Here is a 16252-nt window from a genome sequence, read left to right on the forward strand (position 1 = left end):
ATAAACACAGTGAGGCCTCTGGAAGAGGTGGGAAGGAGCTAAATGTCAAGAACCAGGGCTTATACATGCTGTTAGCCTTGCCATTTCCTCACCTTTGATAATCATCCTTTAAAAATCTTTAAACAGGAGAGCTCTCGTGTTTGTCTTTGGGAGAGCAAGGAGGTGCAGCTCATGAGATTTGCATCCAGCTCTATAGTCCAGAAAAAAGGAGCCCCAAGGAACTGAGTGGATGGTGTTAGCTATCAAAGAAGAAAGTATAGGCATTAGAAAACACTTCGGAAAAGTAAGCAGCAGCTATTCGTGTTCCTTCCTGGCAAAGCAGACTCAAGAGCCAGTCCCTCACTCCACAGAGGCAGCCTTGCACCACTTCCTGCCGGTGGCTTTTGTTTGGCCCTGCGGCCAGCACGTGAGCTATGTCCACTGAGCGGAATCGGGCTGGGTGGGTAGGATGGGTGACCTAATCCCACAGAGCACGTCCTGGTGTAGGCTTTCTTTTATCTTCCTGTCGCTGCTGGCTTTTAGCTTTCAGTAGCAAAAGAGGTGGCTCCTGGCTCTTCCTTTGACCTCTTTGCTCAAAGAACTTTCAAAAGATTCCTCACTTGACTTCATTTTTGGTAGTTTGGAAGCTCCCATCCTTTCACTTTTCTCCAGAGTGTTTTGCGTTACCAGCAACGTGCATGTCACTTTGTTCCCCTCCCTTCCCGTCCTGCCTCAGCCCCTGAACCCAGGCCTCACCCTGATGGTTACGGAGACCATTTGAATATAGAGACCTGAAACCCTTTAACCATCACTCAAGCAGCGGATTTTACTTTCGTTATTCAAATAGATACTGGGATGGTACAGTTAGCATTAGGACTGTATTTCCTATGAAAATTTGTTTAGAAACCTGGTCTCGCTAAGGTACAGCTCATCAGGAGATAAGCCCAATAGTTGCCAGGGAGCTTTAACCCAGAAATACCAACCAAGCAAAGAAAACGTATGTTGAAGTTCTAGGCTCTTAAGGACTGGAGCCAGAAGTGCCACCAGGAGGATCCTGTCGACTTAGGTGTGGCCCTGGTATTCTTCTTGACCATCCTTGGTCGAGAAGAAGAAATACTCAGTCTTCATGAATTCCTCTTTCTCTCCAAAATCCAGTCCACAGGGTTGTGTGACTCTGACAGGTGGCTAACCCATATTAAGAGAGTGTTTATTCATGTCAGTTAAAGAGATTATTATTAAACTCTGGGAATAGGACAATGTTCTGGAATAGTGAAGGCTCACAAACACGCATAAAATACAATTCTTGTCCTCAAAGAATTTACAGTTTCATATGAATAATTAAGACAAGGATGCAATTGAAGATGGTGCCAGGAATAACATTAGAGTAATCAGAGTCCAATAAAGTCTTCTGACATTTAAAGGAAGGAAAGATCTATTTCTGTTTGAAAGGGAAAATTTCATAAAAATTATCACATTTGAGCTGGACCTAGAAGGATGAGTTGATTCGGATTGGCAGGAATGGAAGTAAAAGACTCGAGCATTTCCAGAGAGAGCAAACAGAGCAAATGCATCGAACCGTCCATGGTCCCATTTGACCAGAGCTTAGAATGTAGAGGAGAGTCGTGTGGCGTACTCACTGGAAGAGAGGCTGGCACGATGCTGTGAAAGTGAGGGGTTTGGGCTCCCCTATAGAAAGGTTAGTCTTTGTAGGGCGGTGCTAGAGGGATGGTTAGGAGGCTATTATAGTGATCCAGGCAAGAGGTAACAGGACTTCAGTGGAAGCAGTGAGATGAGTAAGAAAGAGACTGGAGTGACCAACGTTGGAGGGGCACATTCTTCTGACTTAAGATGATGTGGAACCAGGAGTAAGGAATCAATATGAACTCCACAAGCTCATCATACCCAGAAGATTAGGCAAGTAGGCACCAAAACCAGGATGTCTGAAAGAGAGTGTAGGGGAAGCTGATGAGTTTAGAATTGGACATGTTGAGTATTAGCCATCCAGGGAAAGATACCTAGTAAATAGTTAGAATTTTGGATCTGGAGCTTAAAAGGGCATTTCTGTAATTCTTTCTATAGAAGCAGTGTAGTTGAAGTCATGAAAATAGATGATACTGCCAAAGTCAGTGTGGGGAGAGAGAGACGGTCAAGGATAGACATGTACAGAGCGAAGGAACTGGGGGCAGCAGTCAGAGGAGGAGAGGAGGGAGGGGACTGGGTGGTGTACGGAGGGGACGCCAAGGAAGGAGAGAGAGGCGTCCACAGGATGGAGGCCATCCTCCTAGGCTAGAGGTCCTGAAAGCTCCAAGAATGATTCTTCTGTGCATCTAGGTGTGGGGACATAGCACTGCCAAATCAACAGAGAAATGAAGAAAAAAAGAAAAGGTTCAGTGTGACCCAGCCCACCACTGATAAGTGGGATTTTTTTCTCCTAAGGGTATATGATCCCTGCAAGAGAGACCTCGGCTTTGCTGTTAAGACTTAGGGTTGGCAGGCTGGTCCAGGCTCCTCTGAGCATCACCAGCCAGCTGAGGATTAGTGGAGCGTGCACATGTGGTCCTCACCGTTGCCCACTGTCCCTTGCGAGACATTTCTTCGGTGAGAGTTGCCGGTGTTGGGAGGAACTCTAGGTCTGCTGACCCTATTTTGCTCCGTCCCCTCAGAGTCTGTCCTAGGGAACTGCATGGATAGAAGTTCTCCAGGACAAGCAATGGAGCTGCCAGATCACAATGGACTTGGGTACCCAGCACACCCCTCCGTCAGTGAACACCACAGGCCCCGGACCCTCCAGAGACACCACACGATCCAGAACAGTGACGACGCTTATGTATGTTGGCCCCCTCCTGCTTTTCGGAAGTGGGATCCTTGAAAACAGAACTTAGGAACGTGGGGTAGCATCTACTCTCGTTCTCCTCAGCCAGAGTCCAGCGCCTCCGGGCACTAAGGGAGCATTTCTTTGCATCACCATAACAAGCAATCCTAAACTCCAGGAGAATCTCCGTAGAATCTGAACTCCACATTTGAGACTGAGGAATCAAGCACGGTTGCCATCTGTTTCCTCTAGTCTTAGTTTTTGAACTTCTCCCCAGACAGTCTAAACTCAGGCCCCAGCAAATGAGCCTTCAGGCTCTTGGTTAGTTTTCTGGCAGCTACATTGAATTTATTCAGAGAAGGAAGCTAATCCACTCGGCAAAGCTTCGTTTCCTTAGGGCAGACTGGTAGGCAGCCCTGTCTAATACAGCAGCAACCAACCACGTGGCTTTTCAATTTTAAATGTAATTAAAACAAAATAAAATTTAAAACTGAGCTCTTTAGTCACACGAGTCACACTTCAGGGCTCAGTAGCCCTTGTGGCTGCTGGCTTCCTACGGGGCAGGTACAGAGCATTCCCGTCCTCGCAGAGACTGCTGTTGGCAGTGCTGTCCTAGGACAGACTCCTCATGGTGATGAGATAGGTCAGAAACCTGGCACTGGAAGGCTATGGAGATGTCAAGGGCATCTGACCACCAGCTGAGATTCACCGTGCCCTTCCCTTCCCACCCCACCCCCACCCCCACCCCCAGCCTCAGCTTCCCGCCCGGTCACCATGGCGGCATCCCCCTTTAGATGGCCCTGCAGAGGAAGTGGGTCTGGGTGGTAGTGCTTGGGGACTGGTGCTTGAGGCAGGCCGTTGCCTGGGCTCTTTTGGAGGTCACAGCTGTCTCTAAGGGTCCCTGAGAGTGGCGCATTTTCTGATATCCTTACCTCTTTTCCTAATTGTTTCCTGCAGGTGCAGCTGGATAACTTGCCTGGCATGAGTCTCGTGGCTGGGAAAGCACTCAGTTCTGCCCGGATGTCAGATGCGGTTCTCAGTCAGTCCTCGCTCATGGGGAGCCAGCAGTTCCAGGATGGGGAGGATGAGGGTGAGGGGTGTTATGCGTGGGGCACCCCGGAGAAGTTCCTGGAGGGGCCCCCCTTTCATCTTCACCAGTGACTACTCCCCTCTTGTATAAACAGCCCATGGGGAGCCACAGCATCCCCAAGGGGTTCTGTCTGGATACAACCTTTGCCCAGTCCTCTTGCACCGAGTGTGAGTGCGTGAAGGAGCACGCCTCCTGACTGAGGGCAGGGGCATCACACTTCTGTCTGCAGCGCTTTGTTAAGATGCTCCTTCAGTAACTCTTTTCCTGGTTCCGATTAGAGGGCACCGTGTCCTCATGTCTGTCTCCCTTTAGAACCAGTAGAGGGAGGGTATCGTAGTTGATATAAAGCCCAGGCTCGGGAGTGGACAGGTCTGCAGTAAATTCTGACTGCCCTTTACCGGCTCCACAGGTTAAGGCGCTTAACCTTTCTGAGCCCCAGGGTCCTCCTCTGTAAGGGGACAGAAGCACCAGAGCCCCTGTCCTAGACTGTGCTGTGAGCATTAACTAGCTTAGGGAGTGTAAAGCGCTTAGGCCAGTGTCCTGAGTACAGGGCGTGCCCAGGAGTCAGTGTCTGCCAGCCGTGAGGGTGTCCTCCACACCACAGGAGCTGACGGTGCTGGACGGTGGGAGACTGACTGTAAAGGAAGAGGGAAAAACGGACACTGGGGACAACAGGAAGGAGCCTGGCCCTAGCCACGGTCACTAGCCAGACCGAGGGCCTGCTCTGAGCTAGAGTTCAGGGCTGGGAGTCAGGCTACGGAAGGTTCAGACTTCTCTTCCACCTCTGTCCACCTCTTGCCCACCTAGCACCCCGCTGCCTGCACATCTCCCGTGTTGCTTCTGGTCTTGCAGAATGTGGGGAGAGTCTTGGAGGTCCTGAGCACCCAGACCTGACTGATGGCAGCCAGCATTTAAACGCCTCTTGCTACCCGTCCACGTGTATTACAGACATACTGCTCAGCTACAAGCACCCCGAGGTCTCCTTCAGCATGGAACAGGCAGGCGTGTAGCAAAAGATGGAGAGTGAGTATCACCCTGGCCGGGGCCAAACCAGCCCTTTGGCCCAGTACCAGCTCCTGATCCCATCAGGAGATTCCTTCCATGTGAACTTGAGCCAGTGAACTTGACAACGCCACTCTTCCCATCAAGGTCTTATCTTCCTGTTCCTTCATTAAGCACTACGCTAGTTGTTCGGAGGGTGGATGCTGGCCATAGTCCCTTGGTTGAATTATGGGGGATAAGATGTGTTATAGGTGCCATAGCCTCCACAGAGTAAGTGAACTTAGGGCTTCAGAGGACAGACGGGACCTCTGGCCAGGGTAATGGGACAGGAGGTGACCCTTGAACTCAGTCCTGAAGGATGAAATTCAGCAAGAAAACATGGCCAGCCAGATTTTGTTAAGGCTGTGCTGCAAGTGGCAAAATATTCCAGAAATGTGCGGTCAGAGGCCAGTGGTAGAAAATGGGTAAACAGTCCAGTCTGGCTGGAGTAACACATAAATGCACACAGCAGGTAGTATCGGTTCTGTCTTTGAAAATTCATTGACAGAAAAGACTTGATGAAAGTTAAGCCATCTGGCAAATCCATACTAGGCAGAACTCTTTAAATATCTGAGGTAAAGTGCGCCTATGTTTTTTTTCTTTTTTAAGTTTTCAGTGGAATATATGAGTCTCTCTCTTTTGAAACTAATTCTCTGTGTCTGCTGCTCTGTTGCAGGTTTATGTACCGCGCGGGAATGAAAAGGTTGACTTTAAACCAACAGTATCTAGCAGCATTGCGCCAAGTTGCCATTGTGTTTCCCTCCACCCAGAATGTCGGCTCCTTTCCTCACATTTGGTTCATCAGCGTGCTGTTCTTTTGGGTTCTGAGGGGGGGTTTTGTCACGTTCGCCTGTATGACCAAGTCACCAAGGAAATAAACAGGAAATCCATGTTCGCCACCTTTCGTGAAAGTGTATTTGGTGTATTTGAGTTGGTGGTTTTGTTTGGTTTTGGTTTGGATTATTTTTGATTGTTTTTTTTTTAAGTATGTTTTCTTTTGGAGGTGATTTTCTTTCTTTTTTTCTTTCTTCCTTTCCTTTTTTTGAGACAGAAGAGCAAAGCAGTTAGTGTACGGTGGCCAGGGGCGCAGAGCCACTCCCCTCCCTGGCCTCCGTCCACAGAGCGCCCTCCAGTCCCTGCACTGCTCTTCCGCAGGAGCAGAGGCTAGAGGGTAACGTCCTCTGGAATCCTAGCAGCTGGAGAAAGAGACAGAGGAAGGGATGACAGCCTTTGGCCCTTGGAGAGCAAAAAGAGAAACCCCAAGCCTGGAACCTGGAGAGGTCTTTGCTGCTGGGATCCACTGAAAAACATGTCTGGCCCAGCCAAGGTCATATGAGAATGTTAGCACGGAGGCTGCGAGTGGCCTGGCGTTGATGGGTTGCCAGTTAGAACATCTGTTTGGTGTGTAACTCGGCTCCCCTCTCACAACCTGGAAAGTTGGTTGCCTTTATCATCCTGCTGGTTCTACCCATGGACTGAACACCCAACAGTGGTACACTATGCTTTTGTGTCACCTTTTATTCTCATTTTATATTGTGCTATAACAAGGATTGTTGCTCCATATATACATATATATATATATATATATATATATATATATATATATATATATATATATATATATATATATATATATATATGGGTGTATACGTATACATCCATATATACATATATATAATGCTTTTCCTTTTCAGCCTCTTTGTCACAGGCAAGAAGAACAGGAGGTTGTCTTGGGTCCTGCCTCTCTCCTAACTTCTCCTTCTCCCTGGGCATCCTCAGCCCCTATTTTAATTCTTTATCATGTAGGAATTGTTTTTGGTAAATGTTGATATTATTGTTATTATTATTGTTATTATTATTATTAATAAATAAAAACAAAAGGAATTTTTGTTTAAAAGAGAAATGTTTAACCAGATTCTGTTCTATTTGAATTGTGACTTGCACCTTTTGTTCAAAGTATTTTATTTAGACCTTGTAATTGTGAACAGTTCTCACTCGTGCCAGTGACAGATGTAGTGGTCTCCTTTCCCCCAGCTGAAGCAGTGCATATGCAATAGCTATTATTTGTGTCATTATCTTTCTTTTTCTTCACTGTTAGAAACCAAAGTCTTCTCTGCTGGCTGGGGGCTGACAGAGGATCTGGGTTATCGCCTTCCGATCTTCAAAACAAGGAAGAGGTGTTAAATATTCTGACTCTTGATCCATTTTGCTGGGAAAGCAGAGTAAAAGGTCCCCCGGCCCCTCCTCCTCTTTCACCCTGAATTTGCACAGAAGAAAGCGGCTTCCCAGCATGGCCGCCCTGGTGTTGCTGACAGGATCCGCACGCAGCTTGTCCTTCTCACTGATGTTGGCAGCTCAGCTCCTGGACCCAGTATCTCTCGAGTGGGTTTCTGCAGTGCAAGAGCCTTTCTTGGGACCTCTCCGTGTCTCCTTGGTCCCCAGATCCCCTCCACTTGGTGGGGCCACCAGCTGCTCACCTTCTGGAAGCAACCGAGATAGCCCAGACAGCCACTGTTGACTTCTCCGGGCTTGTTGCAGTTCCCATGCTGGCCTCCCACCACGTGCTCAGCCTGTTCCGTTCACGGTGCTGATGGACCGAGCAGACTGCCGCCCCCCTGCGACCACCCAGACAAAAGCCAGTGAGCCTATTAACCGTGCCATCTTGCGAACTACACTTTTAAAAAATCATTGCTTTGTATCGTAGTGACCAATATGCGCAGTATATGTTGAATGTATATGAACATACTCTCCTATTTCTGTTCTTTGAAAATGTCAGAGTATTTTTTTCTTTCTCATTTATGTTGAACTAAAAAAGGATTAAAAATCTCCAGACCCAAGTTGCAGTAAGACCTTTAGTCGTTTCTTGGTGGGCACTTACAACTTAGTAACTTGGTTGGACAGTAGGGGATTGTGCAAATAAACACCTGATTATGATCTTACGCTGATATGTTTCTTGCCTTGTGGTTTGGAGTCTAGTTGGGAGAAACGCTCAGGCTGGAAGCTGGAATGCTGGAGGCTGAGGGCGTGTAGCGTGGGGCTTTGAGCAGTGCTTTATCTCGCCCCGCCTTGAGAGACGAGCATTCTCTAGAAGCCTGAACTCGGCTCCACGCTGTGTAGTCAGGCACCTGGCTTGGACTCTGGCCCCTCCAAAGGGAATGTTAAGAGTTTGCTGAGTCAAGTGGAAGACATTCCTTGAGAGCGTACTTTCGAAGGAGTAAAAGGAGGACCTCAAAGAGTTGGCACAGGCTGGGGCCGTTATGGGGTGACCTCAGTCAGCCCAGTGATACGATCAACTATAAGTGTTAGGATGGAAGGGGACTTTTGCTGTAGTTTCCCCCCTTTTTCCATGGCTGGACTCCAGAGGGCAGGGTAGAATTTCTAGCAGGGTCCCAGCCACGGCTGACAGATAGCTGATGGAAGGCCCTTCTATGAAGAAAGATTACAAAAGCTGGAAATACTGAGTTTATAGGAAGAAGAGGGAGAGGAGGGAGTCCATGGTGGACTAGAAAGTTGCTGTGGGACTGTTTAGAACAGAAAAAAGCCATCTCAAGAAGGGCCTTCTAGAGCTTCCCTGGTGGCACAGTGGTTGAGAGTCCGCCTGCCGATGCAGGGGACACGGGTTCATGCCCGGTCTGGGAAGATCCCACATGCCGCGGAGTGGCTGGGCCCGTGAGCCATGGCCGCTGAGCCTGTGTGTCCGGAGCCTGTGCTCCGCAACAGTGAGAGGCCCGCGTACCGCAAAAAAAAAAAGAGGAAGAAGAAGGGTCTTCTAGAAATCATCTGAGTGTGTACACACTCCCTTGGAAGGCTGGGAGTGTCTCTGAAACCCAACAGCGATAAACCCAGACGCCTTCCAAAGATTTGTAAGAACCTTTTACGGGAGGTGCCACACCCTCCTGAATGCAGCCTGGATGCCTTTGAGATGAGCTCAGGGCCCTGAGGGCCCTGCCTCCTGGATACAGGCCCTGAGGTCTGAGCTCTAGAAGATGGAAGCCCTGCTGACAGATCCTTACTTATCTCTCTGACTCTGTGGGAGCCCCCAGCCCGTTCCACCGGCACAGATCAAGAATTCGGAAGACTGGCGTGCCTTCCAAGGAGCCAGACGTCTGCTCCTGCGGCCTCATCGCCCAGGCGGGAGGACAGGAGAGAATCTTGGTTGGTTACAGTGCCCTGCCCTGGGTCTAAATTGGGATCTATCACCAGGAGCTGCAACGAAATTGCCAGATAGCGAATGGGGTGATGGGGTCTCCTCCCCTGATCAATCCAAACCTTCCTAACTTCAAGCCTCCCCTCCCGCCCTGCACCATGCGCTTTCCCAGTCAATGTTCTGAGCAGGGCCCGTGATACAGGGCCAAACGCTCCAGATTCCTGTGTCCCCTCTCCAGGCCCCCTCCTTCAGGTGACCCTCTGCCTCCCTGGTGGCCCTTCCTTTGGTTCCTTGAGCAAATATTTGCCGAGTGTCTGTTATGTGCCAGGCCTAGCAGGGGACAGAGTCCTCCCAATGCAGACTGACCAGTACAACGTTGAGACATCAATTGTGAAATGAGTGGCCAGTCATTCTGAGCAAAATCCACTCCTGTAGCCAGCCAGCCACACTCCCACACCTGTCAGGGGACCCACTTCAGACACGGTCACTCTGGAGACTCCCCAGATCGGGGAAGAGGGTGGTAGGACTGCAGGCCTGCATTGGTAGGCCCTGCACCCACCAAACAGCTAGTCCAATCCGGGCACTTGGCGCCTCTGACAATGACTGGCTGGACCCCAAGTCTGGTTCTGAGATGCGCTCTGTTTGCTCTTGGTGGTGGTTTTCCCATAGGTCTCTGTCCAGAAAGACTCGCTTCTCCAAAATATTAGTAACGAGGGGTTTGGGCTGGCTTAAGCCAAATATCTTACCATGAGATGGAGTAGACACACTAATGAATAAGTATATTTTAAAAGGAAGCTTCTGGCTCGATAAGATGCTATCAAACAAGGGCTCTGGGAGTCGGGGGTCCGGCTGCTGTTGGCTGACAGGCAGCCATCAAAGAGCCAGAAGCCAAGCCCCCTGATTCCCTTCCTGCCAGCACCGAACACTTAACGGCTGAAGGACGCAGGGCGGCTCTTAGCAGCTCTCAGCTGTAGCCTTCTCACAGACACCACAAGGAGAATGAATATCTGGCCTGCTGGCCTTAAAGGGACAAACTGAGTTCATCGTGAAACTGCTTTGGCCACTAAAGAACTGTGCAGATGTCAAACACTAGGTTTGCTCTCATCATTTCAGTAGTGAACCAAAGAGCAGGGCAAAACAGTGTCCAACTGGTAAGCTTCTGAGGCCCCCTGTATGCTGGCTAGGAGGATCTCTACCGCCCCCCTCCCCAAGAGGAAGGAGCCTCGTCCTGAGCCACCCCTGAGCTGCCCCAGCTGGGGACCGGCCTCCCTCCGACTCTAGACAACAGGCAGGGAGCTGGCCAAGTGGCAGCCTCCCTCTCCGCTGAGCCCACAGAGCCTTGGCGGTGGGTCAGTCTTTCATCTCAGCATCTGCACGTCAAGGCCACGCAGAGAAAATGTGATTCCTCGCCGTCCCCCACTTCTGCCACCAGAAACAGAGGTCATAGCTCTGGTCTGACAGTGCAAGTGTGCCCAGTGGGAGCAGGGGGGCAGAATGGCAGAAATTGGGACTCTGGGCCACAGAATAGTTACTGTTTACTAAGTGCCAGGTCCCTTTCAGTTTTGCCGTGCATGTTCACATTTAGTGCTTAACACGACATAAATTTATTATCTGACATAAATTTATTATCTACAGGTCTGGAGGTCAAAAGTCCAAAATAGGTCACACTAGTCTTAAAGCATGAAGTCAGCAGAGCTGTATTCTTCCTGGAGGCTCTAGGGAAACTCTGCTTCTTTGGCTCTTCCAGCTTCTAGAGGCTGCCCGCATTCTTTGGCTCATGGCCCCCTTCCAGCAACCACATCACTCCAACCTCTGCTTCTGCCCTCCCACCTTCTTCTCCAACTCTCCCTCTCCTGCCTCCCTCTTGTGTATTTAAGGACCCTTGTGATGGCATGGGCCCACCCGAATAACCCAGGATAGCTGCCCCCTCCTCAAGGTCCTTATAACCACGTCTGCAAAGTCCCTTTTGCCATGTAAGGGAACAGTCACAGGTTCCAGAGAGTAGGACATGGACATGTTTGGGGGAGGAGCTTATCCTGCCTGCCATGCGTGCTACCCCTACGATAACTCTAGGCGATGCATGTTCTGTCATTATCTTCACTTAACAGATAAGAGACTGAGGTGAGGTGGAAGGAAGGTCTGGACTAGCCCAGGTCATACAGCTAACAAGTGACAGAGCTGGGATTGAAACCTAAGGTGGTCCAGCTCCAAAGCTTTCCCCTCGGAGGAGAAAGGCATGAGGCTGGCTAGGGTGGGAGAGGCCTGGAGCCCCGCCACTCCGGGATCTGGCAGACGGCAGTCCCCGGCTGGGTTTTAGAACATCAGGGAGTTTCCTGGGGAGGTGGTACAGAGCACGTTTCTGCCCTGGGTCCTCAGTCCAGAGACCTGGGTTCTAAGTCCAGCCCTGCCTCTAACTCCCTGGGACACCAGGGACACTGGGCAAATTCCTCCACTCTTCAGTTTCCTCATCTGAAGATGGTGGGTGGGGAGAGGCTGATCTCAAAATTCCTCTCGGCCTGCACGTTCACAGGTTCTATGACCGGGGCCCTGTAGGTGACTTGGTGTTGGGGGTTCGCACACCTTCCAGGAGAAACCTTACAAAATGGCTCTGCAAACACCAACAAGCACACAGTACTGATTTACACGATTTCCCTGGGTTCGTCCTCCCACCACCCCCATTTCTCATCTTCATTTTACTGATAGGAAGCCAAGGCTCAGGGAGATTACATAACTGGCTCACGATCCTCCTCCAGGACTTTGCACATTGAAGGCAAAGATGAAATAAGAACCTAGGCTCCTGCCACTAGCAGTCCAGAGGTCTTTCCCTGACACCAGCCATCCCTAAGGGCTGGTGTCCATTCTCACCTGTGTGGGATCCAAGATCAATATGAACAATGCTGGGACTTCCCTGGTGGTGCAGTGGTTAAGAATCCATCTGCCAACCTAAGTGTCCACGGACAGATGAATGGATAAGGAAGATGTGGCACATATATACAATGGAATATTACTCAGCCATAAAAAGAAATGAAATTGAGTTATTTGTAGTGATGTGGATGGATCTAGAATCCGTCCTACAGAGTGAAGTATGTCAGAAAGAGAAAAACAAATACCATATGCTAACACATATATATGAAATCTAAAGAAAAGAAAATGGTTCTGAAGAACCTAGGGTTAGGACAGGAATAAAGACACAGACATAGAGAATGGACTTGAGGACACGGGGAGGGGGAAGGGTAAGCTGGGACAAAGTGAGAGAGTGGCATGGACATATATACACTACCAAATGTAAAACAGACAGCTAGTGGGAAGCAGCCACATAGCACAGGGAGATCACCTCGGTGCTTTGTGTCCACCTAGAGGGGTGGGATAGGGAAGGTGGGAGGGAGACGCTAGAGGGAAGGGATAGGGGGATATATGTATACGTATAGCTGACTCACTTTGTTACACAGCAGAAACTAACACACCATTGTAAAGCAATTATACTCCAATAAAGATGTGAAAAAGAAAAGAAAAGAAAAGAAATTAAATTAAAAGAAAAAAAAAAAAGAATCCACCTGCCAATGCAGGGGACATGGGTTTGAACACTGGTCTGGGAAGATCCCACATGCTGCGGAGCAAGTAAGTCCATGTGCCACAACTACTGAGCCTGCGCACCACAACTACTGAAGCCTGCGCACCTAGAGCCCGTGCTCCACAACAAAAGAAGCCACCGCAATGAGAAGCCCACACCCCACAACGAAGAGTAGCCCCGCTCGCCGCAACTAGAGAAAGCCCCGTGCGCAGCAACGGAGACCCAATGCAGCCCAAAATTAATTAATTAATTAATTAATTAAAAATAGTAACAATGCAAAGATCTATGTACCCCATTTAAGCAACTGTCCTTTATTCTGAGGTTATGCTCTTTTTTGGGTTTTTTTTTTTGAATTTCTGAATTTTATTTTATTTATTTTTTTATACAGCAGGTTCTTATTAGTTACCCATTTAATACATATTAGTATATATATGTCAATCCCAATCTCCCAGTTCATCCCACCAGATGGTAAGGTTAGGGCCAGGCGGGGCTCAGCGGTGGGTAAGATTTTTAACGTGACAAAATGAAACGCTGACAGCTCTGTGTTGGTCTTTAGAATTTGTTTGGAAATGTTAGAGGTCTCTGACATCTCAGAGTCTGGAAGCCACTAAGCCCTGTCCTGTCTCTCTCCCCAGGCAGCATCCTAGCACAGGGCTCCCTTTGCTTCTGGATCTGGGAGGTCTGCAAGGGCCTGGAGAGGGGCGACGACGAGGAGGTGCCACAGCGCTGGTGGAAGCACCACCGTCTGCTGCCTTTGTGAGGCGGGGGCAGGGCGGAGGTGAGAGCATCTCCCTGGAATGCGAGGGGACAGCGGGGGGAGGCCACCGCCTGAGTGGAGGAGTCCCAGCCATCGCTGGCAGCTCGTGTGTTTTTCTTCCTTCCTCCCATTGCCTGCTGCACTGGCACAATGCACAATGGCCGGCACACAGCCCCGACCGAGGACAAGGGCCGGGTGCAGCCGACCCAGACTCTGGGGACCCGCAAGGCTGCACCCACTCCCTCCCACCCCTGCCTGAACCCTTGATCCCTGGCCCGGCAGCCCTCACAGTTTCCTGTTTGCCTGCTCTATTTGCCCGGCCCCAGGGACAGAGCCGATCCTTGAACTCTGAGTTCCACATCGCCAGGACCAGTGAGCGGCGGCAAGGCCTAGGCTGGCCTTATCAGCCTCCCAGCCCATCCCCTGCCTGGTCACATAAATAGGCTGGGGGAGAGCCGGCTATTCAGAGACTGCGGGCCATTGAGGTAAGTGCTGCAACCTGCTTCCCCCAGCTCTAGGCCTTGGAGGCTCAGGCTTTGGGATCCTGGTTCCAGCCTCTGCCCCACGCTGGGGCTCTGGACACCTGGCCCTCTCCTACCCTGTGCCCCGCCTCCTCCTCTCGGGCTACAGTGAGATGGGGTGCGTGGGCTCCTTCAAGCCCCACTCAGCCGGGCCCGTCTTCTCCTCCAGGTCATCCACGTCCCTTCAGGATGAAAGCGGTGGTGCTGACCTTCGCTGTGCTCTTCCTCACCGGTAGGTGCCCCCAACCTAGGGAGCTGACCGTCGGGGGGCGACTTCTCTCTGAACCGCTGTGGTCCACCCTCCTGGGCACGGGGAGCAGAACTTCTCCCTCACCCCCTTCTCCCCTACCTAGCATTTCAGCTCAGATCCCGGCCCAGAGCTGGCCTGACCTGGGTCTCCCCTCCCACCTCCAGGGAGCCAGGCTCGGCATTTCTGGCAGCAAGATGACCCCCAGTCATCCTGGGATCGGGTGAAGGATTTTGCCACCGTGTACGTGGATGCAGTCAAAGACAGTGGCAGAGACTATGTGGCCCAATTTGAAGCCTCCGCTGTGGGAAAACAGCTCAAGTAAGGACCCTGCCTGGGGGCCTGGGGCAGGGGTAGGGGGTGCCGGTGCTGGGGTTGGAGAGGCCTGTGGGAAGAAGCAGCCAGACTGGCCGAATCCCCACCTGCTATTTGATGGGCTCCACAGAAGACCTGGATGGAAGACAGAAGTGGGATCCCCACGCAGGGTCACAGCCCCCTAGCAGGGGGCAGACCAGTGCTGCCGGGTCAGCAGTCACGGCACCGCGCTCGGCCTGCAGGTGCAACAAGCCCCTTCCTGTTCTTAACTCCCTCCTTGGCTCCGGCCAGCAACAGGATGGCTGTCTTCAGAGAGGAGAATGGGCTGGAAGGGTGGAGGTCCTTAAAAGGCCCGGCTTTGGGGACAGACAGGACTGGGTACCAAAACCAGCTGTGTCTCTTTCTAGCTTCTCTGTCCATCTGGTCAGTGGGATGCAGTGGGAGTGGGGGGTGGTGAGATAATGGATGGGAGAAGCCAGGCTGAGGGTCTGCCCCCAGCTACCGCACCTTCAGGGACAGGTATGTCCAGGTGTCACCCCAGGTAAGTGGGGGCGCTGGGCTGCAGCTCCGGGGGGCACCGGGGTGCCTGGGAGGCCTGCCCTGAGCCTTCCTCTCTCTCCCCCCTCAGCCTGAAACTCCTGGACAACTGGGACACCCTGACCAGCACGTTTGCCAAAGTGCGCGAACAGCTGGGCCCGGTGACCCAGGAGTTCTGGGACAACCTGGAAAAGGAGACAGAGTCGCTGAGGCAGGAGATGAAAAAGGACCTGGAGGAGGTGAAGCAGAAGGTGCAGCCCTACCTGGACGAATTCCAGAAGAAGTGGCAGGAGGAGCTGCAGATCTACCGCCAGAAGGTGGCGCCGCTGGGCGAGGAGTTGCGCGAGGGCGCGCGCCAGAAGGTGCAGGAGCTGCAGGACAAGCTGACCCCGCTGGCCGAGGAGATGCGCGACCGCGCGCGCGCCCACGTGGAGACCCTGCGGCAGCAGCTGGCGCCCTACAGCGAAGACCTGCGCCAGCGCATGGCCGCCCGCTTCGAGGCGCTCAAGGAGAGCGGCGGCAGCCTGGCCGAGTACCACACCAAGGCCAGCGAGCAGCTGAGAGCGCTGGGCGAGAAGGCCAAGCCCGCGCTGGAGGACCTCCGCCAGGGCCTGATGCCCGTGCTGGAGAGCCTCAAAGTCAGCATCCTGGCCGCCATCGACGAGGCCTCCAAGAAGCTGAATGCCCAATGAGATGCTTTGGGCTCCCCTCGCCAGCAGTTCAGTTTCTTAGAATAAACATTTTCGGAGCGGGAAGGGTGTGATGGGTTGTATGTGTTTTTGAAGCTTCGATGATGACTTTTAAACAATAAAGAGTTCTCCAAAAGCCAAGAAATTCTCTTTGGGGAGAATGAGGTTGGGGGTGGAGTGGGGGGAGTGACACTGGAGGGGACTCCGGGGGGGCGTGGCCAGAGGGCAGGGACACCTGTTGATTTCCCAGTGGAGTCATCAGCTCTGAACTGGGGCCTCTCAGGGTCTTAATGCTGGAGGACCTGCTTGGTTGGGGGGCTCAAGAGTGGGGACAGGAAGGAAATAATAGAGGACCAGGCAAAGCGACAGGTAATCCAACACAGGTGCCCTGAAAGGGCCTCAAGCAAGAAGTAGTGGCTTTGCTGGGAGAAGTGGGTTCCCTGTCCCCAGCGTTTCCCGTGGGCAGAGGACAGGAGCCTCCCCCAGCCCTCCTACTCTAGGGCAGGGGAGGCCGATGGACCGCAACGAGCCACTGGAACTTGAAGG

At 51.6% G+C, this 16252-nt stretch overlaps 2 protein-coding genes across 5 annotated transcripts in view; both read left to right on the forward strand.

Moving 5' to 3' along the window:
* SIK3 (SIK family kinase 3) overlaps positions 1-7759 on the forward strand; it is a 247560-nt gene extending 239801 nt beyond the window's left edge. For all 4 annotated transcript variants that reach the window (XM_081239455.1, XM_081239457.1, XM_081239454.1 and 1 more), the window contains 4 exons: positions 2643-2806; positions 3749-3881; positions 4734-4904; positions 5599-7759. In XM_081239455.1, the coding sequence (XP_081095581.1) occupies positions 2643-2806; positions 3749-3881; positions 4734-4891 (455 nt within the window). In that variant the 3' untranslated portion in view covers positions 4892-4904; positions 5599-7759. The remainder of the gene's footprint in view (positions 1-2642; positions 2807-3748; positions 3882-4733; positions 4905-5598) is intronic.
* Positions 7760-14087: 6328 nt separating this feature from the next.
* Positions 14088-15851, forward strand: APOA1 (apolipoprotein A1). Its single transcript, XM_081239376.1, has 3 exons — positions 14088-14150; positions 14333-14486; positions 15109-15851. Exons 1-3 carry the CDS (start codon positions 14108-14110, stop codon positions 15707-15709), a joined length of 798 nt encoding a protein of 265 aa, XP_081095502.1. The 5' UTR covers positions 14088-14107; the 3' UTR covers positions 15710-15851.
* The last annotated feature ends 401 nt before the right edge of the window (positions 15852-16252 follow it).

This window comes from Mesoplodon bidens (genome assembly GCF_964165515.1).
Source record: "Mesoplodon bidens genome assembly, chromosome: 7".
Classification (NCBI taxonomy): domain Eukaryota; kingdom Metazoa; phylum Chordata; class Mammalia; order Artiodactyla; family Ziphiidae; genus Mesoplodon; species Mesoplodon bidens.